At 36.0% G+C, this 26,593-nt stretch overlaps 1 protein-coding gene across 2 annotated transcripts in view; it reads right to left on the bottom strand.

The window, feature by feature from the left end:
* The window catches only part of BRINP3 (BMP/retinoic acid inducible neural specific 3), a 210,256-nt gene that overhangs the window by 93,670 nt on the left and 89,993 nt on the right, over nt 1–26,593 (bottom strand). Inside the window, exon 2 of one of the 2 annotated variants that reach the window (XM_086462715.1) lies at nt 2,709–2,899. The exons of the other annotated variant lie outside the window; for it this stretch is intronic. Within the exon in view, the coding sequence (XP_086318841.1) occupies nt 2,709–2,899 (191 nt within the window). The remainder of the gene's footprint in view (nt 1–2,708; nt 2,900–26,593) is intronic. 2 annotated transcript variants of the gene reach the window in all.

The following is a 26,593-nucleotide window of genomic DNA, read 5'->3' as shown; positions in this document are numbered from 1 at the left end:
AACCCACTGCTCAATCCAATGTTTACTGTGCGAACTCTGGATTACATAGAGTCCTTCTATCATGCCATATCATGCAGCTTGAAGCTGCTGATTATGGACATTCACCTTACGTCACAGGAAGTTAAAATTTCCGTAAGAAACAGAAGCAGTGAGAAATGTCATTTTCCACATTATCTTCTGACAGCAAGAAAAATAGAACTTCCCTAAGTTCTCGTTTCAGGATGCCCTTGAGGACTATATTTCTGTGTTTGTGAATAAAGACTTGGGAACCTATCACAAACAACCGTGTGCAAGAGTTCCCTTTATGGTCAAAAAGGTATACTCATGAAAGCCAAATGGTCACAGAGGCACACAAATCTTTCAGCGGGATTGTTCATTTACCAAGCTTTCCTTTCTGTCCATGAATACAGATGACTGGGGATTCACTGAATAAAAGTAATACGCACACTCAGTTTGGTCTTCTGCTTTTAAGGAGCTACATAAGCAACAAAGCTTGTAATTAAAGATAAAGTATGAATACATTAATGAAAGAAAAAATCTAATTATATATTAATAAAGTGTGAACAAGCATCTCTGGGAATCCCCATTCATTCTAGCCCAAAAATGAGAACCAACACGTACAGGAAAGTATAGGGTTATTAACTACCTCATGAAAGCATTCTTAGAAATTGCTAAATCCTTGTAATTATTTTAATTGAACCAATTTTTCGAAGTATTCAGCACCCATCCAACAATAATGGAAGGCAGCACATGTGCCTGAAATAGTGTCTAAAAATTGAGGCTAGGAGCCTAAATCATGACCCATCAAAGTTAATACAAACATTTCATTAAACATTGACAAAGCCCAGAAGTCAACACTCTGTCACTGTGAGTGTAAAATTTTTGCAAGCATGTGGCGGCTACTGCATTTTAGGGCCTTTTTGAGGTGGTCTGAAGAGGGATGAGAAAAGGGTAACCTACCCCAGTTTCCCTGTAGCAAATCCTGAGACTATGGGGATAATATTGGACGTTTAAGCTACAATTTTCAAATGTCTTCAAAAGAACTACCCTTAAGTTTTAGTTTTTACTTAGGGCCATGCTTCCTAGAAGGCATCAAGTCTGTAGCTCTTTTGTGATCAGTGTTATACTAGTGCTTTGTACTTTTAAAGAGGAGTTGTTACCCTGAGTTGTTAGGTCCAATTTCAACTTGAAAATCAATTTCATCATATGGCTGCTAGTACTGGAAGTTATGTTAGTTAATAATTAGCAAATAGCTAATAAAACAAAAAAATAATTTTTACCATTTCATAATCCTTGCATTAGGATACATGTTGCAGCCAATTTTTTAATTATTATGCATTATATTTTAAGAAACATTTTCTTTCTCTTCTGCAGTTAATTTTTCTGTTTGGATGTGCTATGTGTTGTATACACAATAAAATATACAGTCATTTTTAAAAAGTTCACTTTTTGCATGAAAGAAAAATACTGAGTAATTAAAGAAATTCTAGGAATTTTATTCCAAATTGCTGTTCAACACAGGTAATATGTTCTTAAATTTCTAATGGTAGTGGATTTGCTGTAGAACAGTAGTTCCCAAAATCATGATAGGAAGTAGCTCTTTATTATTTTGAATAACTATAGCAAGTCAGAAATTGACCTTGTTTCTAGAATGGTCCTTTCCAAAAGGGAGCTGCTGTGAGGCATGTCAGTTGTTACAGATCTCAGGTATCAGCCAAAAGAGAATAGGAAGGCTGTTAATTTCCTTAATATATGGTTAGAATTTGGTTTTGAAGTGTATTAAAGAGAAACATTCCTTAGGTGAATAAAGGATTTTGACAAGATTGTCCTGCTGGAAGGATACTCAGTCATCAGAATTATCTTTAATATAATCACCCACCAAGGGATATAACCGCATTTCTAAAATGTCAGTTCGTTTTTTAATGCCTAGATGGGTAATCACAGGTACTAATTATCTTCCATTTGGAACAATTTATGCTCTGTCTTGAATATTAGGCTGCTTCACTGGATTTCTTCAATCCATTTGGTGACTGGATCCCAATTATACATCAGGCTACCCTTTCCAAATTATTCTGTGGGGATTTAGAAATGCAGATTCCATTATGTTAATAGGCATCACATGGGAAGCCTCATCATTCCATTTTGAATATTTAGTCTCACTGGTTAAATGGAGACTAGTTCTAAAAAGGGTAGGGTGACAATATAGGGAATTTCTAACAGTCAAAGTAGTTTAAAAGTCTCCTAGATTTGTTGGAAATAATTGTTATGGGTTTTCTTGTTTTATATCTGCAGTATCATAATGGACCTAGATATTTGTGTAATCTGTTATTATGTAAATTGTTATAAGGGCCTCTTACAGAAAAAATGTCACTCTCCTTAGAGATCTCACTGCAGAGAAACATCCCCAAAAGACCAGGAGCATGCACATCAGGAATTTGGGTAAAGTACCTCGATCTTAGGATTTCTCAGCATTTTTTCTGTAAAATTGTTTACTCAGCATGAATAAAGCAAAGATTAACATCAGCAGAAGGAGCCATAAGGCTTGTAGACAAAATGTGATCCCATATTTTAAAGTCCAGACCAGGGAGAATTGCTCAGCCCAGCTGCTCTGAGTGGCACCATAGTTTTACAGAGAAATCAGCTGTGACCAACACTTTTAGTTCACTCATACCAGACTCCTGCAGAGTATTTCCAAGTGTTAACCCTACCTCCCAAGGTAGCTGATAGTAGGAAATGTGTCCCATATTTCTTGATAAGGTTATCTGTGATCTGTTGAAGTGTTGGTCGGCGTCCAAGTAGCCTTATGTTACGGAAGAATTCAGGGGCAAGTGGCAATGGGGAGCCAAGGAAATTTCTTCTTTCAACAGCAAGATTGTTTACTTTCCAGCGGCCAAACTCTCTGCAAAACAAAGCAATTCTCATTCAGAAATATATCATTCAGACAAATGTTCTTCATTTGCAAACTACTTTGATCTGTTGACTAGCTGGGGGCAACTAGCTGAATATTACAACAGGCCTTGACAGTGATACTCTGTCATGTGTTATAGGCATGGGACAAGCAACAAGTATTATTTATCAGAAGCAGAGGCAGTAGTCCGTAACAAAACCATTGTTTGGAAAAAAATAAGAAAAAATAAGCCACTTAGGATGCTGTTGTTCCTATTGTTTAAGTTTGTCCTCTAATCTGAATACAGCCCTAGATTTGCTGAAAACTGAAACTAAATTAAATAATTTCCCCAAATTTGGACCAAATGCAACAAGTGTTTTCATTAGTGCAAGGCAAATTTTAAAAACGTTTCAAGAAACAGGCCATGTTCTTTGCTTTTTGATGATGTCACATAGCTGGCTGATTTGAATAATTTAGAGAAACATTATCACACCAAATTTGACCTTACTATGATATTTCCTGTTTTCTGTACTTTCGGCCTCTATTTTGAGGAAATAGCAGAAAGTAGGTCTGATTCCTAAAAACAGATGACTTTTCAGTTGTAGGAGGGTTATAAATTAATTCAAAGACTTGTCCCCTTCCTTTCTCCAAAATAAATCAGCATTAACAGGGAAAACAAACTGGTCAACTATACAGCAACATACATCTTTTATTAATTTACTTAGCAATTAAGATACCAGATAGAGTTAACAGTGGAAGGACTCATTGTCCTCAAAATCTAGCCAAGATACACAGCATTTGTAGTAACTTTGCTTTTGCAAGGTACACCAATAGGCTACAGACTCAAGTACTGAGTCCAAGATAACCTGTGGACTGTGATTTAGCTACCACTTTGCTGAGTCATTCGTATAGCCATGTCAGTTAAGATTTCCCTTAGGTAAGATTGTAGAAAAGCAAAAAAATTAGAGAGCTTGAAAAAGCCTACTGAAGGTCCCAGCTAAATATAGTACAACATCCATTTACAAAATTAATATAGAATGCAAAAATCAAGGATGCAGCAAACAAGTGTTTGAGGGATATCTGAAACAAAGCAGTTGCCTGGGGCTGAATGACTAGGATGGGCTATGTAATGCATAATCAACACTAATATTTTTTAGTACTTTTGAGTCCACAACTATTAGTAGAATCCAGATAAATACATTCTTGTACAGCCCTTCTACTTTCCAGCATCCTACTGTTTCTCTTGCAGATCAAACTGTCTTATCCCAAATCTAGCTTAAATTTACACACGTAATAGGTGACGATTTGGTGCACCTCCTATGAACTGGCTTTCCTCTCAGACACATTCTTGTAGATACCATTTTTTATCATGAAGAATTATAGTAGAAAGATTTTTATGTAACTTACCTGAAATTTAATGTGATTTACCAGTCAGGAGTATGAGATTAAACAGATCCCCATGGTTTCTTAAAGACTCTGCACATCACCAATATGCCTAAACTAGTATTTGGAAATCACTATTTGATAGATGTGGGGTTTTTTTCAACTTAGTTGTCAGGTTTAAGGTTTTCTCTCACAAATTTACTTTCTTTTTAAGACGCTTTAAAACCAATAACCTCTTTTTTCAGCCTTTATAGAACTACTGCATGTTAGTAGAAAGATGAGAAAAAATACACACAAACTTTTTTTGGCTCTAAAATGAAAAAATATTCATTGGGCATATTGAACACATTAATGCAGGTAATAAAAACAATGAATTACCTTGCACTGTAAATGTACCTTTCAAGTGAAAGAAAAAAAAAAAAAAACGAATAAGAAAAACATGGGTTTATTTAAATTCTGTGCTTTCTGGGCATATTTGGGTGATTTTTTTCATTTGAATATATCAGAAAATATAGGTCAATTGTAGCTGCTGAACAGACCAAGACAGAACTGCTTTGACAGCAAGAAAATAATACAAGCTTTATAACGTAAAATATTCATTTTATTCCTTGATTAAAACTCTTCTTCTAAACTCTCTGTCTGACTAATTGTCCAAAGCTGAGGTTCAAACACAAGAATAAAAGAAAAGTTGCATTTCTTATAAAAGCTAGGTTGCTGCTACTCGTTTGATTTTCTTTGTCATGGTTTTTGAGGACAGAGCAGACCACCATAATCCCCTCACCTGCCCGCTATTTAATGCGGTGAAAGAATATCACCAAACAACTCTTGCTGCCTATGTCACAAGTTTGTGACTGAAGAAGAAACTGTCTCAAAAAAATGCATTTCATCCTGACTTAAAAGCTGATACTGAAGATTTCTCAGTATTTCTCAGCAATCTGTTGTAGTATTTAACTACAGAGGGTGTATTTTATTTTCAGTTTGAACATTGCCAATTTCAGCTTCCAATTTTTGGAGCTTTTAATGCATGTCAGGCAGAAAAAAAGATTTTTTTAAATATTAGGTATGTTCTGCCCCATCACGGGCTTCCCATGGTGTTACAGGCCCCTACAGGCATCCACCTGCTCTGGTGTGGGGTCCTCCATAGGTTGCAGGCAGACATCTACTCCACCATGAACTTCCATGGGCTACAGGGGGACAGCCTGCCTCACCATGGTCTTCATCACAAGTTGCAGGGAAATTGCTGCTGCCTTGGCGCCTGGAACATCTCCTCCCCCTCCCTCTTCACTGACTTTGGTGTCTGCAGAGCGGTTTCTCTTACATATTCTCACTCTTCTCTCTGGCTGCAATTGCTCTTGTGCAGTTACTTTTTCCCTTTGTTATCACAGAGGTGCTACCACCATTACTGACTGGCTCGGCCTTGGTCAGCGGCAGGTCCATGTTGGAGCCATCTGGCGTTGGCTGTATCAGACATAGGGAAAGCTTCTAGCAACTTCTCACAGAAGGCACCACTGTAGCCCCACTGCTGCCAGAACCTTGCAACATGAACCCAGTACAGCAGCTAATGACAGCTCTTGTCTGAATCTCCTCTTAACATCTGGCTAAATTGATTGCCTTCTTTTGTATTTCTTTGTGAACTGTGGTTTTAGATGATACATCTTACAGCTCTTGTCCAAAAGTAGCAAATCGTTTCTTGGAAGAGTAAAACTAGAAGACTAGCAGCTTCTTCAACAGGAAAACTGAGGGAAGTTTTCAAACTTCAGTAGTAACTGAGTTTATGAGAACAAAGAGAAGGAGCAGGGAAACCTGGGCTGGAGTTCAGGGGGGTGGGTCTGCACCACATTATTTCTAGCATATTGAGTGAAGAAGCTTTTCCAAACACTTTCTGGGTATGTGAAAGTCACTAATAACTGCTATCCTAAACTAAAGTTAATTTCTCTTTTCAGAAATTTCACTGTAAGTAAAGTCATATCCTTATCTTCCATTTATATCACTTCTATAAGTATGTATATTTATACACCTGTACATGTAAGTTCCCTTTCTTCTCTTGATTTCACCTTGCAAGCAGTGGTATATTCTCTCTGATTTCCTTCTCTCCTGTCTCATCACACAGTAAAGCTCAATCTCTATTTACCTGTTTGTCTTGCAGCCCTTCTCTCTAACACAAACTCTTCAGCCCTCAAATGACTTTTGTACCAAATGTGCATAATTTTCCCTTGGAAATCATGTTCCTGTCCACTGCCAAAAGCAGTCAGACTAGCAGGCCTGACAGAGTTAAGGTTCTTCTTCTTAGTAGAGAAAAAATTGCCTAACAAAGTCACTGGAGTACCATTCATCAGAAGAACACCTCCCACAGAATAGTGTAACATCAGTGCTGCTGTTGGTCAAGAAAACAGATTATGCACTGAATACAAACACTAAATGTATTAGAAGCTTATTCTTTCCTCCTCTTCCTCTTCTACTGTGTAAGAGCCGAGACTAGCAGCTGTCATGGTGCTATCAAGAAGCTAAGGTTTAATAGCAGGTGGTACCCCTTCTGCTGCCCATCTATTTTCAACTCCAAACAATATGTTAATCATTGGATAGAGTTCTTCAATGCTCATGGCAAAGCCTGTTGAGAAGGATCATGGCTTTGAGTTCCTGGGCATGTACAAAAGAAATAAATCAGTCTGGCTCCTAGGATGAAGACTGTAATAGAACTGTGTTATTATCATAAGTAGTGCTAGAGGCCATAGTCAGCGTTCTCTCCGTCTTCCTATGATTCAGAATAGCATATTCGAATGTCCTACCAAAAATCTCTTTCCTGGCTGGCTAACTAACACACGCACAAGAGCCCTGAAGCCCAGTAGTCCCAATTCTGACCAGCTGTACTGCACGCATGCCACAGCCTCTGTCTGCTGAACGGTGTTTCCTGCAGTTTGTTCTACCTAGAAAAAGTTATGTTAAAAATGATCAGTTAGGAAGTCAGTGTGTAGTAAAAACAATCACAATTTAAAATACCATTTTTATGTCAACGCTCTTTCTTTTATTAGTTCCTATTATTTCTTATTTGTGTTGTTATGCTATGACATTCAGAGTGATGTTTACACTAAGAATAATGTTCTGACATGAAACACCTCTTAGTAGAGTATTTTACAAGTTGTGGATATGTTTTCATCTTGAAAAAAGCTTAAATTGCAAGTCAATCTGAAAGTAATTTCAGCAGCAGGACAACAAGGGCTCTTCTGAATTTCAAGCAGTAGCTTTTTTTTTTAAAATGTCTATATAAATTATACATTTTCTTCTACCACTGCATTCATTTAAATACATTTTAAATCATATGGTATGGGAAGATATAGAGAAAGTTCTATATAAAACTCTAGTTGAAGAAAATCTTAAAAAATGCCATTGTACTCTAAAATTGTAGTGTGTAGAAGATTTGAAGTGGGAATATAATCTCTGCTACTGCAGATGATTAAATCAGAGCCTACAAAGAGATTTACAGAGAGTCTGATGGATTCATCTTAACCACAACAGTCTCTACTGAGGTCAACCACACACAAAACAGAGCCCACACAAAATTAGCTTATGTGTTTCATAAAACAGTATTAGTACTGCCAAGCATAAACACTAATGAATACTATTGTGGCATAGTTCGGAAAGCACTCTTGGAAAACGAACTTCACATCGTTTTTAATACTAAAGAACTCTTCTGTGTTTCTTTCTTTTAATGTCTTCTAAATGAGACAGCTCTACTCTTGGATGGTGAGAAGGTGATTGCACCAAATGGGCTGGAATAACAGTGGGATGCTGAAGCCAATATTTCCGATGCACCTGCAAGTTAATCTGCTGGCAGAACAGCTCAATGGAAGAATATATGGTGTTTTTCTCCACTACCTTCTTTAAAAACCTACATATTTCTTAATGTCTGAGGCCATAGCTTGAATAAGGCCAAGAAGATATGAAATGAAACTACTACCATATTAAACTTTAGAAGAAAAAGTTCAACGAAATGTTATAATGCTCATGATTTGCACCATGCACTGATCTGTGACTGGGGCTCATCTAGGCTGCCAGCTGCAGTCAAAAACCAAAGACAAGCTGAACTGCCTGGTTCAGATAGGCTTCATAGCACTATCAATCATATTTCCTCTGTCCTATTCAATGGAAGATCTATGTATACCTGTAGCTGTTGATGGAAATAGTACACAAGCTAATTCCTCTATAGGAGAACAGGCTGAAAGTAGATCATACATACACCACTTAGCCCCAACTACACCATGTTCCTACAGATTTTGTAAAAGAGTATCCCATAGCAGCAATATCCCATTACCTTGCAGCTACCTACTTGCAGTTCTGCAAGAGTAAGAGGTAAATATGGAAAATATTTGCTAGCTGAAAAAATTATAAAATCAGCTTTTAAAGAGAAGATTCATCCAGTTGTGAACAGAACCATAATCAGGTAATAACCAAGGCTGTATTATTCACAGATTGTCTGGTGAAAAAATTCTCCTCACCAGCACAGGTTGTAGAATTGTCAATGTTTATTAAAATCAGTTATGTGATGGAGAATCCGCCATAACCTGTAACTGCTTGTTACAGTTGACTTTTACCATTCAAGATGAAGAAGAAGGGAATTAGTTATATCTTGACTGAGCAGCCTTCTGGAAATATCTGCCTTTGTATAGAAGCATGATAATAGGGACAAACACTGCAATATTGGCAAAGTAAACATAACAGCTTCCCTTGACAGGAAGAAGAAGCAAGGCCTGATAGTATAGAATACTTCTTATCTATGTCTCCTAAAATTGTCAATTATCTAGATATGGCGATTAAAGAGAAAAAAAATCAAGATATAATAAGCTCTTTTTAAACATATTTCCCATGGCTGAAACAGCAAGTATTTCTTCATTAACCATATCCTCATAATTATCTGGCATTTTCTCGAAGTCAAAACAGAAATGTTTGCTGAACATAGATATATTTTCAATATTATTGCTTATATTTATTCTGTTTGTCACCTTATAATGAATAAACACTATAATTAGGGTTTCTTTTTATATTAATATACCATTCCTTTCAAATATCCTAGTAATATTTTTGCCTTTCTATGACTTTTTCATCTTATCAATTTCCTAGCACTTGCAATTCTACTTCCAGAACTAGAATTCATTAGTATCAGCTTCACTATGATCTTGCATTATGCATATGAAATATGTAGAAACCTATGAACAAATTTTAATAAAAAGTATATACATTATATACCTAGAATGTACTCAGATGTATTTCTTTTTTGTGACTACTCATAGTCAGGTTGTTTTCCCAGCTACTGTAAAGTAAATGATTTGAATCATCTCACCTGTCATCAACATCAAAGAGTTTACTACAAAAGAGGAAGAAAGGTGGCTTTACTTTTGTCCATGTCTCATAGACATTTAGCCTCTGTAACATATGAAACCAAAAAAAGTCATCCTTTAACGAAATCTGAGAGGGAATTATTTCTGTATCTTGTCTTGTGGCTTTGTGTTTGCCTTTTACCTATAGTTTGTGATATTCTTCCAAACGCACTTATGAACATTCAAAGTCTCACTGTTCACATATTTAGCTGTATCTATACTCATGCAAAGATATTTGCACAAAACTAATAACTCTTTATGACTTAATCTTATTTATGTTCTGCCTCAGAAGAATCCAAATCACCCAAGCAGTATATAGTAGTATCATGAAGAAATGTACTTACTAGAATATGTTGCAAATTACAGAAAATATAAAGAGCAAGAACAGTCAGAGTACAGACACCTCTGAACTGAAACACATTTGTACGAACTGTTCATCTGATAGTGAGGAACTGGTGAATTATCTTGTAAAATTGCACCAGTTTGCACAGGCTTTTAAGACAAGGATTACATTCTGTCATTCAAATATGAAAATAATCAGACACGGATGGCAGAAAGGAAAGGAGAATTCCTAGTAAAATCTACCCTTGCCTCTAGTACATCTGAAATGGAGAGCGACTGGGATACCTGGGAGGTGTTCCTTATACTCTGAGTGAGCAGAAGATAGATTTTGCAGGTTTTTTATATTTCTGGGGTTTGATTATTTGGATGTACTCTGGCCAGTAGGTATTCTTTCCTGTGTTAATGACAATAACAATATGGATTTACAGCCTGCTAGGTAAGATGGTGGCATTTTTGGAGTCACAAGTAGCTGTCCACCCAGTGGATTACGAAAAGTCCAGATCACTATTCATTATCATTGGTTTGTACCCACATTGCTCAGACTAATTCAGCCCTTCTACATTCTTGGTAAGCTCAAAACACCCTTTTTTTCTAGTTCACATCTGCCCATAGGAATCATTTGTTACCTAGGCAACAGCTTTTATTAAATGGTTCATTTGTTTAGACTAGCAGAAGACTAATGAAATAAAAAGAAATTCCTCTGACTTGGATAACCTTGCATTGCTTTCAATTTATTTTCAACCGTTGTGAAAGCCGAGGTTGTCTAAAATTCAATGTGATGAAAAGATATGAATTTAAATTTTGTAAATATGGTATAAAAACTGTTTTCTATGTTTTCCACAATGCACTGATTATCATCATTCTTTCCCATAACATTTTTGGAGAAGCAGGTATCTTACCTATAGCTAAAGCTGTAGTTAACCTTTAAAATGGAGAAGGCTGCCTTGGAGAAGATTTTTTTGATACATTAAGGAAAAGAGCTATGAGAAAGAGAAGCAAAAGGGTATATTTACAATTTTTTTTGTCTAACCTTAAAAGCCAGTTGATATCATGTTCCTGTTCCTGTATTTGATTGTACATGAACAAAACCTAATGACCCCGGAATTCTATGAGAAAATGAAACAGATTTGACTGTAGCTATTACTGCTACACAATCAACAAGAAGATCAGATTCTTCTTCCTTCTCTTCTTGTCCTGACTAAACTAAAAAGAATGGAACCAGATTTCTTGTAGAGATAAGAAAGAAAGTTGAATTGTGGAAGTGTTTTAACACATGAATCAACATATGAAAATACAATTTGTGAAGACTGAATCAGAATAAAGATCTGTTGGAGGAACTAAAACAATAGAGGATCACTGGGGAAACACAAACTGCTAAAATTCTTCATCATTATATGTTACAGTTCATAGTCTTAAAGTCTTTGAAATGTGTTTTATTAATATTTTTATAATTTCAGTTTCAGAACTACAAATTAATCTGTTGTACTGGGCAATAGAGAGGCATGCAAACAAGAGCAAACTATGATGAATAATTTAAATTTAAAGGTAGTCCTTCTTATTCACCCTGTTTCTCATTTGGGAAACTGAGGCATAATAGGGCTAAGGATACGAAGTACTGTGAGCAGGCATGACCTCCCTCTGTCCCATACTCAGGACAGATCAAAGAGCTTTATGACCTGGCTAGTATGGCAGAGAATGTGAGCTCTTAAACGCTTTGAAAACTATGTCTGGGATGTTACTGGTACTCAGTATTGGCTTTGGCTCGGTGCCACAGAGACATCAAATTCCCATCTACAAAGGCTGATAATGTTATTCCTGCCTGCCTAGAACTGGGAAAAGGTACCTTAAATGACTGGCCTCAAAAAAAAAATGTGTTCTCAATATATTCTCAAATATATTTTCAAACAAATACTGATTTAAAGCGTTATCTATGAAGCTATACATGATATCTAGAATTGTTCCTTTCCCAGTAAGAATATTGTATAAACCTAAATAATATAATTATTTGGCTCATTTTCTATACAATTTTTAAGTTTCTCCTTCTAAATAAGAGACGACTTGTCTCCTGTTTACTTCTACACCACTTTGAGTTCATGCCAGAAGTACTATTTACAGCACTGATGGGTGAAAGTTACTAAACCTGAGCTTGAATTTATAAAGGCAGTTGTTTTTACCAGTGTAAAGCTCACAAACACAAGTGTAAGCATCATAGACATATACCTAAACGTTGTTTTGATATTGTGAAATATAACAACTACACTATTGGTGTTTGTAGCAATTCAAATTGTTGAAAACAGTAGAATGTAAACCAAAATATTTTCTGAAAATATTTGGTGTTTTATTTGGTTTTCTATTTTTTAGGTCTTGGGGGAATGTGTTGCTGATCTTTTTTGTATCCAAATGTTATCCTCCCATCTAAATGTTGTTTCACTGGTAACAGGAAATGCTCAGATCTCTATTTGCGCACAATAAATAATGCCAGGGATTCTTATTCAGCATATAAAAATGTTTCAATTTTATTTTCTCCAACACAAAAGATGCTCTTCGTTTGTTGTTTACAATATTTACAAATACAACTATTTGTATTAATTCCAAAATAAATTTGGAGCTTTGGTTTATTAAAAATAGTCCTGGTGTCATTCTTTTTTGCAGTGGTGTAAATTGCAAATGTCTAAAGAACCAGTGGAATTGCAATGGTGGGCTGAACAGAGAATCAGGGAGATAAACTTGTCAATATAGTTCCATATTACAAACACAGAGCTTTCTGATGCTCTTAACTAAATAAAAGTGTTGAATGGGAGTTGAGTTACTAGTTTCTGCAACAGAAACAGTTAAGTGTTAAATGTATTCTCTGAAAGAACAAAATCTATATACCTGTTATTTCATTTTACTTTCAGTCCTTCTTGAATGACATGGATGTAGAGATTATGAAAGTTGGGGAAACAAACTTGTAAAAACTTTCAGAATCTTTCACTGGTAGAAAACTGGGTAGGTCAGCTTGTAATGCACCTTATAATACATATGTTGGAGGCTTTGTACACAACTACATCTATTCTGAAGCTCAGGGTACATTAAAAATGCTGAATAAGATACTTAATCCCTCTACAGAGCCCAAATATGAGCTTTTTAAAGAAGCTTCAGATAGAATGAAGGTCTGTTTTGAATTTTACTGCTGTAAGATATATGTATTGAGAATGCATTATTATAAAATTTCTGTGTGTCTGCATCCATTTCATTATCCCTTACAGCACCTTTGTAGAAGGCAACTGAGAGAGAAAATAAAATGATTGTGAAAAAATTTAAAGTGGGATATAATCACCAGTGGAAGACAAAATATTACTTATAATGTCATATAATTATCATATACATCATAAATATTATTTATAATACCATGAATACTGACACAGATTGGGAAAGAGTGAGACTTTATGCACCTGACAGAGGCTGGAACAAGAACTGCAGAAGAGGAACATATTTTACAATGAAAAGGAGTGATACGTGGTATATCCTCATAAAAATTTAACTATGCTCAGAGTTACTCTGCATTTGTACTAACATGTATGAGCAAAAGCCTGTTCCATATCACTGGTATTTGTATTAACAGTGTCATCAATGTACTTGAGCTAACAGCACCACCATCAGAAATGGCGACTTACTAGTGCGAGTGAAGTGCCATGCAAGTATAACTCTACTGTTCATTCATGTCTGGTCAGCTTGCCAGGGTCAGAAGTCTTCCTTTCTCTTTTCTTCCATTTTATTCATCAAACAGGAGTTTTAACATATTTGGGAGGCAGTGTATACTATGCAGGCCAGTTGCAAAAAAAGAAGACACGTAATTATTTAATTAAAATTAGCAAAAAGATCCTAGAATCCTAGAATCTTAGAATCATAGATTGGTTTGGGTTGGAAGGGACCTTTAAAGGTCTTCTAGTCCAACCACCCCTGCAGTGAGCAAGGACATCTTTAGGCTGCTCAGAGCCCTGTCCAACCTGACCTTGAATGTTTCCACAGACGGGTCTTAAACCTCCTCTCTGGGCAGCCTGTTCCAGGGTTTCACTACCTGCATTTTAAAAAATTTCTCCCTTATATCTAGTCTAAATCTGCCCTCTTTTAGTTTAAAATCATTACTCCTTGTCCTATCACAACAGTCCCTGCTAAAATGATTGCCCCCATCTTTCTTATAGACCTCCTTTGAGTACTGGAAAGGCCGCAACAAGGTCTCCCTGGAGCCTTCTTTCCTCCAGGTTGAACAACCCCAACTCTCTCAGCCTTTTCTCATAGGAGAGGTGCTCCAGCTCCCCTGATCATCTTCACAGCCCTCCTCTGGACTCGCTCCAAGAGGTCCACATCTTTCTTGTGCTGAGGACTTCAGAGCTGAACACAGTACTCCAGATGGGATCTCATTCAGAGTGGAGTAGAGGGGCAGAATCACCTCCCTTGACCTGCTGTGTACACTTCTTTTGTTGCAGCCCAGGACATGGTTGGCCTTCTGGGCTGCAAGCGCACATTGCTGGCTCATGTCCAGCCTTTTCTCCATCAGTACCTGCAAGTCCTTCTCCGCAGGCCTACTTTCAATTCCTTCGTTCTCCAGCCTGTATTGATAGTGGGGATTGCCCTGACCCAGGTGCAGGACCTTGCACTTGGCCTTGTTGAACCCCATGAGGTTCACACAGACCCACTTCTCAAGCTTGTCCAACTCCCTCTGGAGGGTATCCCATCCCTCAGCCAGTTCAATGGCACTACTCAGCTTGGTGTCATCTGCGAACTTGCTGAGGATGCAGCCGATTCCAACACCTATGTGGTTGATGAAGATGTCAAACAGCACTGGTCCCAGTACGGACCTCTGAGAGACACCACTTGTCACCAGTCTCCATCTGGACATCATGCCATTGACCACTACCCTCTGGATGTGACCATCCAACCAATTCCTTATCCACCAGTAGTCTACGCATCAAATCCACATCTCTCCAATTTAAAGAGAAGGATGTTGTGGGGGACCATGTCAAAGGCCTTACAGAATTCCAGATAGAAAACATCATTTTCCCTTGTCCTGATGTAGTCACTCCTTCATAGAAGGCCACTAAGTTGGTCAGATGATTATTTCTCTTCTAGTTATATTTCAGTTTGAGGCTGATTAGCCAGTAATTTCAGATTATTTGTCACAGTATAGCAGCTGTGCTTAGGACCCCGCTGTTCTGTCTGCTGTTTTGCACCAAGTTTAAGATAATGAAGGTCTACATGAATGTTACAGTATTTTCCTAGAAATGTTGCTTAAGAAGAAATACAATGCAGACCTAGAAATCTACAGACCTAGAAACAGAGACAAGATTAACAGGCTTTCCAAGCCATAGGCCAGAAGACATGATAGCATTTTTGTCCAACTTCTTTGTGTAAGGAGCAATGATGGGCAATTACTAGGAATTCTGCTTTGGTCATAGTAAACTTAACCTTTAGCTGTTAATGTCTTGGCCAGAATGATTTCCATGCAGCCAGCTTTGAAATGCTGCAATGAAAAAAATCCCAGTGCACCTCCACAGTGTGTGCTGTTTCTCATAAATCAAGATTATATGTTAAATATACTCCAGTATTTTATATATAATAAGAATATATTACACAAAATTAAAGAGGTGTGAGGATAAATGAAGTAATCTATACTGTTGTTATTAACAATGGCAGTGCATTACTATACAACTGTTCAAGTTGGGGCCTATGATGAGTCACAAAATCTTGCCCCTCTGGATAACCATCTTGAGTATAGCTGAATGTGGTAACAAAGCAAGCATTTTTACCATCTGATGGTTGCCTAGTAGTTAGTGGGAAGGTAATTCCAACTCCAGTTCTTAGAGTAAATCTATATATCTCACAAATATATTACAGGAGGTAGTTAATCAGCATATTCTGAAAACAATGCAGCAAATAGACGATACTAGAGATTGCTCTTCCTGTCTCAGAAAATGTAAGCAGTGGAAAAAAAAAGAATGGTCACAAATCTTCTTTCACCAAGCTAAATGCTACCTTTATGTTGTGCATTGAGTTGGTTTAGTACAAGTCTGTTCTGTAATACATACTGCTGCTCTAGCATGAAGCTTACACAGCCGTCAACATCTGTAGATACATTCATCTTCCCCAAGTTAGACCTACGATGGTGCAGACAGCAGTGATTCTTGATGTGTCTTGGACGAGGTCAGAGCAAGTTACTGTACCATATGTGTGGAAAAATTTGCTTCGTCATTGAACCTGGGACCAGCTGAAAGTGTGTCAAAGATGACAACAATTTAGGAGTAGAAAATGAGTAAATAGCCAAACAGCACAGAAACAGAAATCTCCGTTCTATGAGAGTCCTTGCCTTACTTTTCTTGTAAGAAGTGGTTCACACACAAATAAAGCTACAAAAACACAACCTCCTTATCTCCCTTACACGTCAGTTACTTCTGTACCAGGTACGAAGAGACAGAGGTAGACATTTCTCTTTTGACTTTCTGGCAAGAGTTCAAGCACTGTGTCATGAGATTAAAACAAATGCTTAGACAGATAGAATAGAATTATCCTCTTGATTACTCCTGCCTTTTCCCATCTTAAACCTGAGAGTTCTGTGTGGTTGAGATTTAGTTTCCCCTGCCACAGGGTCACCTTGGAGTGGTGAATAACTCTTTCTGTCCTGCAGGGGTCACAGACACCAACATCCAGGGGTTGTCTTTAGCAAAAGTGGCTTCACTCCATTGAAACCAAGGTAGAAAGGGTTAGAAAAGCAGGTTTGAAAAAGAAATGCATAGCTCCCACAAGAGCACTGTGTTTCCTCAAGTATAAACCTGAAAGTTAAAAGGGATGTGTTATGTAGAGCCCGTATACTATTGCCTCTTTGGAGACAATCTTGTCTTCATGAAAGATTCTGACATAATCATGAATCCTTGCATCCTCACTGAGATGTCAGCTCCCTTGCCATGACTGAGCTGCAGGTAAGTACACAGCAATCCAGAAATCTGGTGAGATTCCAGCCTGCATTCATGGGTCTTTTTTTTCCAGGGCCTGAATTGGATGAGACCATAAAACACCCTTGATACGAAGTATTACGAAGCACTCTTGTATCCAGCAACTCTGACATACTTATGAATCCTTGCATCTTTCCAGGAGGAACTTGACCCAGCAGCAGCTGCACAGATAGGAACAAACACTTTCTTTACCTCTTCAACCTAAATAAAACCACAAAATTCACTGCCAAATGGAAACTATTTTAATGCTAATTGGGACACTAGGTGATTTAATTTCCTCTCTGATTTCTCCTTGAAACAGAAATAAAAAGAGTTGCAGAAATCCAAGCCTTTTTTTTTTTTAATAAAATGCTTGATTTTGTTGTAACTGTTGTTCCTATGCAGTATTGCTGCATCATGTGAAAATTATTGCAATTACTGAAATTGAAGGAAGTTACAGGAAAAAATATCCTCCACATCTTTACATCCTTGTCATACTAAAGTTAATTTACTGAAACAATGAAAAGTTAAAAGTATAAAAGTTGAAAGTACTTAAAGTGGTTGTGAATCAAACACTTTTCACATACATAGTAATTTTCAATCTGTTTGTTCTCTCTCTGGTTAATAGTTTAGTATACTTTGGCTTCTGTGAGAAAAATATATATCATAAAACTTAGGAAACATGCAAATTTTGGTTTTGTAGTGGAACTTTTGTAGCATTCTGTATATATAAATGGCACTTTTACAACATAAATAAAGAGAAAATATTTTTGCATAGGATAATTTAAGACCTAACTGCAGGCTTCCATAATCTTCTCTTTTGCCACAGAAGCACTGTAGCCCCAGTAATCATCATGAAATGAAAAAACTGTGTGCTATAGATCAGCTAGGAGTCTTTCATGCCACAATTTGATCTATTAGTAACCATCTACAGCCCCAATGAATTATGAAATTTTTGTGTATCTTTCCACAGGAAGAGTAATTATAGTCATTTGTCTGAATGTAGGAGTAGGACCTAGATCCTTTTCAAAGAGTAAGTTCTTAGTGGTACACTATCAAGTTAGAAGGCTTTTGTATGTGGAATCCTATAGAAATTATCCTGAACCTGGTCCTTTTTAAAATTCATGTTATTGAGTAGGATAATAGAAAGTATATTCACAAAATATGCAGACGATACTAAGCTGTGGGCTATGGCAAGTGCTTTTGAAGATTTACAGAAACCAGAGGAATGGTTAAAAGTCAAAAAGATGGAATGTGATTAAAAGCAATGTAACATGCATCAAAAAAGGAAAATACATACAAAATAAATAATTAAGCAAGTATAAACATGGTAAAATAGATTATTTCTTTTTTTAAAAAAACCCAACTAAATCTAATTGGAATTTCACTGCAAACATAGCAAATTCTTGCACACAAGAACACTTTATGTATTACAACAAAATAGTTATGTCACTTTCCGGAGTTCTGCTAAGATATCAATGAGTGCCCCCAAAGAAATATAAAAAACAAACAAACAAACAAAAAAAACGAACAAACAAGCAATCATCTAAGTCCTTTTGAAAACAACAAGATAAAAAAGTAAAAGAAACTTCTTATATGAAAGGTTTGAATTTTTGTTTTCTTTTAAGAGAATATAAGCTTTGGAGGACATGCCAACAGGCTTCCAATATGAAATATTATTCAGAAACAGGAGGTGAACAGTTGCTCAACTAAGGAATATAAGCTTTATTTGGGTCAAAGAAGGACAAACAAGAGATTTGTCTCAGCCCTACATTTCTGTGAATCCAGCACTGTAAATATGAGTAAAACTATCGTACTGTCATACAACTTGCTATATTCCCATTCTGCTAATATTCATCTACTATCTTTAATTTCCTACGTAGATTGCAAACATTTTCCAGCACTGCAAGCATTTTGTGGGCACCTTTAGTGTCTGTACATACTCTGGTATAGGGGAGTCTTGGTCTGTTGGTGATTCCCAGTACACAAATTAATAATAGTAGCAGTTACTGTGTTATTCCTAGCAAATAGTTCCTGAAAAGAGCATAGAAATATTATCACTGAAGGAAAATAAGGAACTGTCAGCAAAAGAATTCGGTTTAATTACATTTTATGCAGGGTAAGGATTTGCTCCAAGTTGATGTGAAATAAAAGAAATTTAAAGTGCTAATTATAATTGCTGTATTTCATAAAGTACTGATCATGTAACAGATGTTGCATTATGCAGGGAGTATTATTCTGGAGTGCCAGAGTGGAGCTGTAGTCTGGAGCTATGCAGTCAAGAACGTTGTTTTCACTGAAAATGTAAAATACGGAGTATTTACTAACTGTTTCCATATTTTAGATTTACCATACTTAAATAAAATTCTTTGTTTCAGTGATATTAAAAATATTTCAAGATTGTTTCTTGACTAATATATTTTGAGATGAATATTTTTCCAAACCTGATACATTTTGACTCAGAGACACCAATAAGATGTCCTTTTAATTATATAGAAGTTGTGTAATTAAAGGTAGTCTAGTATAATTTTTATCCTCATGGGGTTAAAAATAAGAAAAAGCATACATATACATAATTTTCATTAAGATTCTAAGCCTACTTTTCAATAACTGAGTTATCATTTCATCTCACACCCAGGAAGAGGAAAGAAAGTATATTCCTACAAATAGCAATAGTCAGAAAGAAAAATTGCCATTCATCTCTGAAGCCATGACTTCGAAGTCACAGAAAAAGTTTGTCCTGTCTATGACAGCAGGTATACATGTTGACCTTCACACATGGCCTTGCCCTTACAAAGTAATCAGTTATTCCTGAGTGATTTGAGGGAAACCTCACAATAGAAAACTTAATTTGCAGGAAGTGTTTTTTTCCTTTGACTCTTACTTGAGTCATGTTGTTTCATTCTTCTAGTACATTTTTCAGTAACTGCTTGAAACATGGCCATGTAAAGTACTAATTTTGTTTACATCACTGCTACAAACCCCAGTGCTGTCTTGACAACTAATAGTGATTATACAAGTCATTAAAATTCCTAGAAAAAAAAATAAATTATTATAAAAATCTCTAAGGATTATTTCAGGTGAATGCTCTGAAAACAGGTGATTCTTTAGAAGCTGATGTCCTCAGTGGGAAGGAAAACAGAAAGTTGTTTCTTTCAAACTGGAGAATTATTTATTAAGAAACTGTATTTCCAGACTTTCTGCAGAACAGCTGTGGGTCTTTAATAAAACTACAGTTGTCATGATATCCTGCCCTTTCAATCCCACAGTCAGTAATTCAAATGCACTTGTAACTCAGAGATGATAGCTACCCTGACAGCTGGAGATAGGGTGATAGATAGCTCTTCCAGTTGAGACATTGACATAATTGAAATGTGCTGCCAGGGGAGAACAAACAAGAAAGCATGGATAAGCAGCAGCAAAACCCATGTGAAGGGTACAGTCCTTCCACTGCTCTGCTTTTACTAGCACACCGGTTTTAGACTGTTCAGGTTGACTGTAATAATTGTGATTCCCTAATGGGATTCCTGTCACAGTGGAAAAAGAGTGGATCTATTTTTCATTAAACATTTACAAAGCTTACAAGCTAGCTGTAGAAGATGAAACGTGAAAACATCATAGATGTGCTAAAGTGTACAGGAACATCCTGCTTTAGATCTTTTATGACAATGTCTTGAGAAAGTGTAGCTGAAATGCTATTTTAAGATTCTACTTATCTTTAATAATCTTCAGATTTTTTATCAAAATATTTTTCTACTGAATTTGTTCAGCAAACAACTGGGTTGTAAATGGTTTTATGTGGTGGACAAGACCTGGCATTGAAAACCAGATCTGTGAGACAACTTATCTTCCTCATGGATGACTAAGAATACTCTTCATATGCTTTTTATATCCTTGTACCTTTACACAGGAGCAGAATAAATATTTTCGTTTTTCTAGCGAGTATTCTGGGATACAAAATACATGACTAATCAGTATGTACCTGACATTATGATGTTTGGGAAGGGGCTTTAAGGATTTTAAGAGCAAAATGTGTTTTAATTCGGTCATACAGCCGTTGCAAATTGCACTTCTTTAAACACAAAGAATGATCTCTTTGAGCCCCGGTTTTCCCATATGGAAGATGATAGGTATAGAGATATTTATTCCTTACACATGGAAGTTATAATAGTTCTATTTGTGCAATATTATTCAAAGCACAATTCCATGCCACTGTAATCAGAAAAGTCTACATGGGGAATATAATTAATGCCTCTCTTCAATACAAGAAGGGTAGGATTGTATATGAAGCTGCTCAGGAAGGATATAACCTAGTAAATGAAAACTAGGAATACTTGCAGATGAACCTGTTCACCCAATCTTTTTTTCCTCTTTTTGTTCTCTAGAATTGAAGATAGTGAGATTTTACATCTCACTACCTTGAAGGCAAACTTGCGATTGTCAGTATTTTTCTTCTCTTTTCAGCCAGTCATGATCATTCTTTATTATCTTGACAAATAGTGCACAGGTAGAAATTCTGTACCCTTCACCTCAATTATACTGTAAAATGCACATTCTTGTTATGAGGATGACAAAGTACAGAGTGATGCAAAGCCTCTGTCTAGGGACCAGCAAAAATAGAGTTAATACTTTTGCTCTGATTAGAAGACAACCATAGCTGCATATAGAGCAAAGCTGTTAAGGGAAAGTGGCTGGAACCAGCTGAAAAGAGAAATATTGTCTGGGCACTTAAACAGAGTTATGCTTCGGGAAGGGCTGGCTTTAAATGACCATGTGTTTTGAGGTGAGGGGAATGACATACAGGGTGAAGAAAGAAAAAGTATGCTTAGGAAGGGATTTTAAATGCCTCTTCCATCATCATATTCTTTCTAAAAAAACTAATTCTAAATGAGGATGGGGATAGATACTCTGAAATTTGTGGAACAGTTAGTGGGAAGGTTTGTGTTTTCCCTCGTATTTTTAAGGGGCCTCATTGCACTTCCTTGTGGCAGTGGAGCTTCACTAGCTCTAGGCAACCATTGCTGCCCCTAACACCCTTAGCTTGTATGTTCTCCTCGAGATGCTCAAGTTGCAATTATCCACATTTCTGTTCAGATGTACACAGACCTATGAGCTGCACTCAGATAATGAGACAAGAATATAAACCTGCTAGCAACATTTTTTCTACCAAGGTAATAACCTTGGCATCATAGAATGATCTAAGTCGCATCATACAACTATTCAAAAATATGCCAATAGTCAAAATTGACAAGATTCAATTATATTTAGTTTCATGGGCAAATAGGCTGTATCACTCACAGAAGCCTTCAACATTATTTGGAAGGTGAAAATGAATATAGGTGGATGGATCAGTCAGTTTTAACATCTTTGCATCAAGCTGTCAGTCAAATTGCTGCCAGCAGCAAAGGCATATCATTTACAGCGTCAGAGCTGAGATTAGAGGGCATGCTTGATTTTGTTATATTTTTACAATTGTATACACCATCATTTTAAACTGCAGCTACATGTGTCATAGCTAAATCATCCCGAACAAAAATGAATCCTTCAAACAGATGGTGCAAGACAGACAAAATAAAGAGACAGCAGTACAACCCTTTGCCTGCTGAAACCCTTTTGGTTTCTACCTACTCTTTACTGCAGCAGGTCTTTTACCTCAACACGTGTCAAAGCAAACACAACTATGTGGCACTTTGTGCTTGTTGGCCAAACATTTATACCGAAACCTGGAACACTTCTGGGGCAAGTTTATTGGTAAGATAAGAAAAAAAAAAGTTTGCTATTTTAGGGGCTTCTGTGATAACTTTAGCGCCTCTTTCTATATAACACACATACAAACACGTTAATTGTAAAAAACAGAAACATACTGCAGAGCTGCACGAAGATCATAAAATAACAAACTCACTTTTACCTGAGGGGATTTAATTTGCCCATATTTTATCTAATCAAGGTAATTAAAGAATAGAGGCATTCTATGGAAGTTGCCCCATTTGGAAATCCCAAGTATTTACAAAAAATACAAAAAAGAAAGATGGAAATAGTGGATTTTGCAAAAATCTAGAATAACTTTGCTAGCGTGAAAACAAATTTTATTATTAAAGATAGAATAATTTTAATTTAAGGTAGAATCTGATCTTCTAAATTCAGCATTTGCTTTAGTAAGGAGTAAATGTGCTAAATGTCTGTAATTCTCTTTCTCCTTTCCATCTCCCACGTGGCCTTTGGCTTAATTGATTAAAGATGATCCAAAATTGCAAGTGCTCATCTTCCTTTTTATCTATACCTAGACATTTGAATATCAAACTTCTCCCTGGGGCATTTTTACAAGGATGAGCTATCAAAATACTTTCAATAGCTCGAGTAAACAGTAATCTTCTAAATACAAGTTTGGAAACACAACTAATGAAGTAAATAAAGATTACTGTGAGCAGTTCAGAAATGGCTAGGGAATGAGAAGTTAATAATGTTTGTTCTGTACCTGCTGTAGGTATGCAAATTTCCCATGAACCACTGGAGGCCTAGCACCGGGAGGTGTCCTCAATGAGACAGAAGCTGGTGTTTATACCAACATCAAAGAAAGGTAACTTTCTGGGCTTATCCAGTGTCTAATAAATATATTTCAGGACATTGATATTGTATAAGATTCTTTTGAGCCTTAGCATTCAAGCCCCTCTAATATCATTAACATGTGGTTGTGATACTACATAATGATATGCAAAGGCAAAGTTATCCAACACTGATTAAATGTCAGCAGCTGAAATGTTTTGGTACTGAATGAACATCCGTCACTAAAGAAAAGACAATCTGTAATTGCCTATTTATTAAACTGTGGTAGGTATAAATGTGTATCTATATTTAGGTTTTATATTGGATATTTAAGATATGTGCACTAATCATACACTAAAACACCTATATTACGCACAAAAAATGCCATTAGTAAGTGCTGTGGATAATCTTACTGTCTCTGTAATTAAATATAAAATTAAAATCTGTCAGAAAAGTTGACAAACCCATGAGGTTAAAACATCTGATTTACTTCATTTAGAGATCTTAACAGAGGAAAAAAGTTAGTAGATGCAAATTATTTTTCATACCAAGTCCTAAAAATTATAGAAGTAAACAGCAAAATGGACCCTAAGTTTCAGGATGTCTACTATAAGTCTACTCTATGAGATCTCAGTACAAAGCCCACTGAAATAAATGAAGAGACAGTCAGAAAATAAATTCACAAGCTAAAAAGATTTTTAATTATATTTCTATTCTTCTGGTTTTAAACTTGATTTAAAACTATATTTGAGTGAATTATTAATAATCAATGTCTGATCAATTTGAATTCTTTTTGTTCACAGCATATAGGTTAGCAGATTATTTTTCGTAGTTTATTTTATATTTGAATGTATTGACAGTATTTTCCTCGTATTTTGTACAGGTGGTAATTCATTGCATCTACTTGGCACCATACCCAGAGTGACAGCTAACTGTGGTCACTACATGAACCTTCTTTGTTTGGATTAACATAAGTGCTAAACAAGTAGATGTGTAGCTGAATTGAACCTCATGAGAACATGCCAATCTGTCTATTTCAAATTGGTTTTATGACTTTGGGGAGAGAACAACTTAATGAAATATTTCTTTTCCAAAATTGTTCAAAGACATGGATACTGATGTTTACGTGGTATACACACAAATACAAGGTTATTCCAATCAAAAAAAAAGAAAATTACAGCATGTAAAACACTCAAAGGAGAGGAAATCTGAAAAAGCCATTCCATTACAAATCATGAATCTGAAAAACTAGCTTACATATTTGGTATCAAAAGGTTCTAAAATAATTGGATCAATATAAAGTTACCAAGGACAGAAATCCAGATGGTATTCATTTCAGCCAACTAAAATCAGCTTCATTGGTTTTGGTTTGCTTATCTATTCCTGTTGATCTCTGCAAATTCATGGAGAATTGGACAACAGCAAAAGTTGTACCCTCTTCATTACATATGTGACTCCATTTTTTTCCAATTAAAGGGTATTATAATAGAAGGTCTTTTTTTATCCAAAGTGTATAAGAAATTAGATTTTAGCCAAAAGTCTGATTTTCTGTAATGAAAATAGTGTATCTGCTGGTTAATCAATTTTCAAAACAGAAATATTACATTTTTACTTTATCAATCAAAATCTCAGATGACTTTAACAGAATAACTAATAAACTTTTAGTTCCCATCTGAACATATCAGCCTTGAAGGTTTCAGATATGATTAATTTGCCCTTGTTATTTATATTTTAGCAGTGTCCTAGTATCCTAAGTTACATTATCAACAAGGTCTGTTATATAAATTACATGCCACATCAAGTTGCAACTAAAATTCACCCAGTCTTCTATTAACAGACTAATAAATAAACTAAATAAATAGACTAGTAAAATATTTTGCTCTCTTATTTTACAAATAGCATGCCACTACCATGTGATGATCCAGTATGCATCTACAATATATGTGAATGACAGGAAATGGTCTCAAAAAAAAAAAAAAAAAAAGGCTTACTGATGTCAGACAAAATACATTCTCAAATGAAAGTGCCCATATCCTAAATTAATCTGAGGAGATGTGATTGTTAATATTGCCCATTGATTACCAGTGTATGATGATGTTTTTAAGGCCACGAGCTGAGCCGAAAAATACATTTGAAGTACAGTAATAATGGGTTTTAACTTACAGATTTATATTTATTTCCAGCTGTACTAGGTCAGAATCAAAGGCAAAAAGGCAGAACTAAAAATGCTTGAAGTTCGAAGTGCAGGTATATTGACTCAGAAAGGTCATTGTCAGTTAATATACAGGTTTCTGTATTGCAATCTGAACTGTGGTTTGTTAGAAGTATTTCTCAATATTACTCATTTAAGCAGTATCATAAGCAGATAAAAGTGAGGAGAGTTTTGTCAGAATGTCCCCTGGAACTCCCTGACAATCACCAAGACTGCTAGCAAGGAAAAGCAAGAATGTCTAGTCTTTGCCTAATTTATTTTTGCATGAAACAATGAATTTTTGTATACCGTAACAGAGCGTTCGCAAGTTTTGTTTTGAGGGAAGGACTTACAAAGTTGTTGACTTGTAATTTCTGAGTTAAAGTTGTCCAACAACTTCTGAACAGTAAAGGAGAGCCAGTTCAAAGCTTGATGCAAATGGACAAAATGCTACCAGTTTTGACATTAAAAAGGGCAAAAAGAAAACCCTTCAAATGGTCATTAAAGGATCATGCATTAGTCACAAATATATATATTAAGCTTAAATTGCAAAGTTGAAGTAACTTCTAGGCAATAGTGAAGTCTACTCAATTATGTCCACCTCACACCACATTTATATTACCTGCATGTTCTGTGCATAAATCTGTTTTATCATTATGTAAATTCGAGGTTAATACAAAATTCAGGAAGAGCTTAATGTAGCAAAAATCTTCCAACAGGTATTACAATCTGATATGAGCAATTACCTTCGCATCTATTATTTATGTTAGAAATTCAAACCATACACTGCATATGTTGTTGCTGATACTAATGAAATGTGAAATGTGATTGAAGCTGCTAAGAGTCATTTGTACGGTCCTGATCCAATTTTGCTGAAACACTAACTAGATGTGATTAAAGACTAGTT

Source organism: Leptosomus discolor, chromosome 3 (genome assembly GCF_034619465.1).
Source record: "Leptosomus discolor isolate bLepDis1 chromosome 3, bLepDis1.hap2, whole genome shotgun sequence".
In the NCBI taxonomy this organism is placed as follows: Eukaryota; Metazoa; Chordata; class Aves; order Leptosomiformes; family Leptosomidae; genus Leptosomus; species Leptosomus discolor.
The sequence above is the reverse complement of the archived record's forward strand: the minus strand, read 5'-3'. Positions and strand labels throughout refer to the sequence as shown.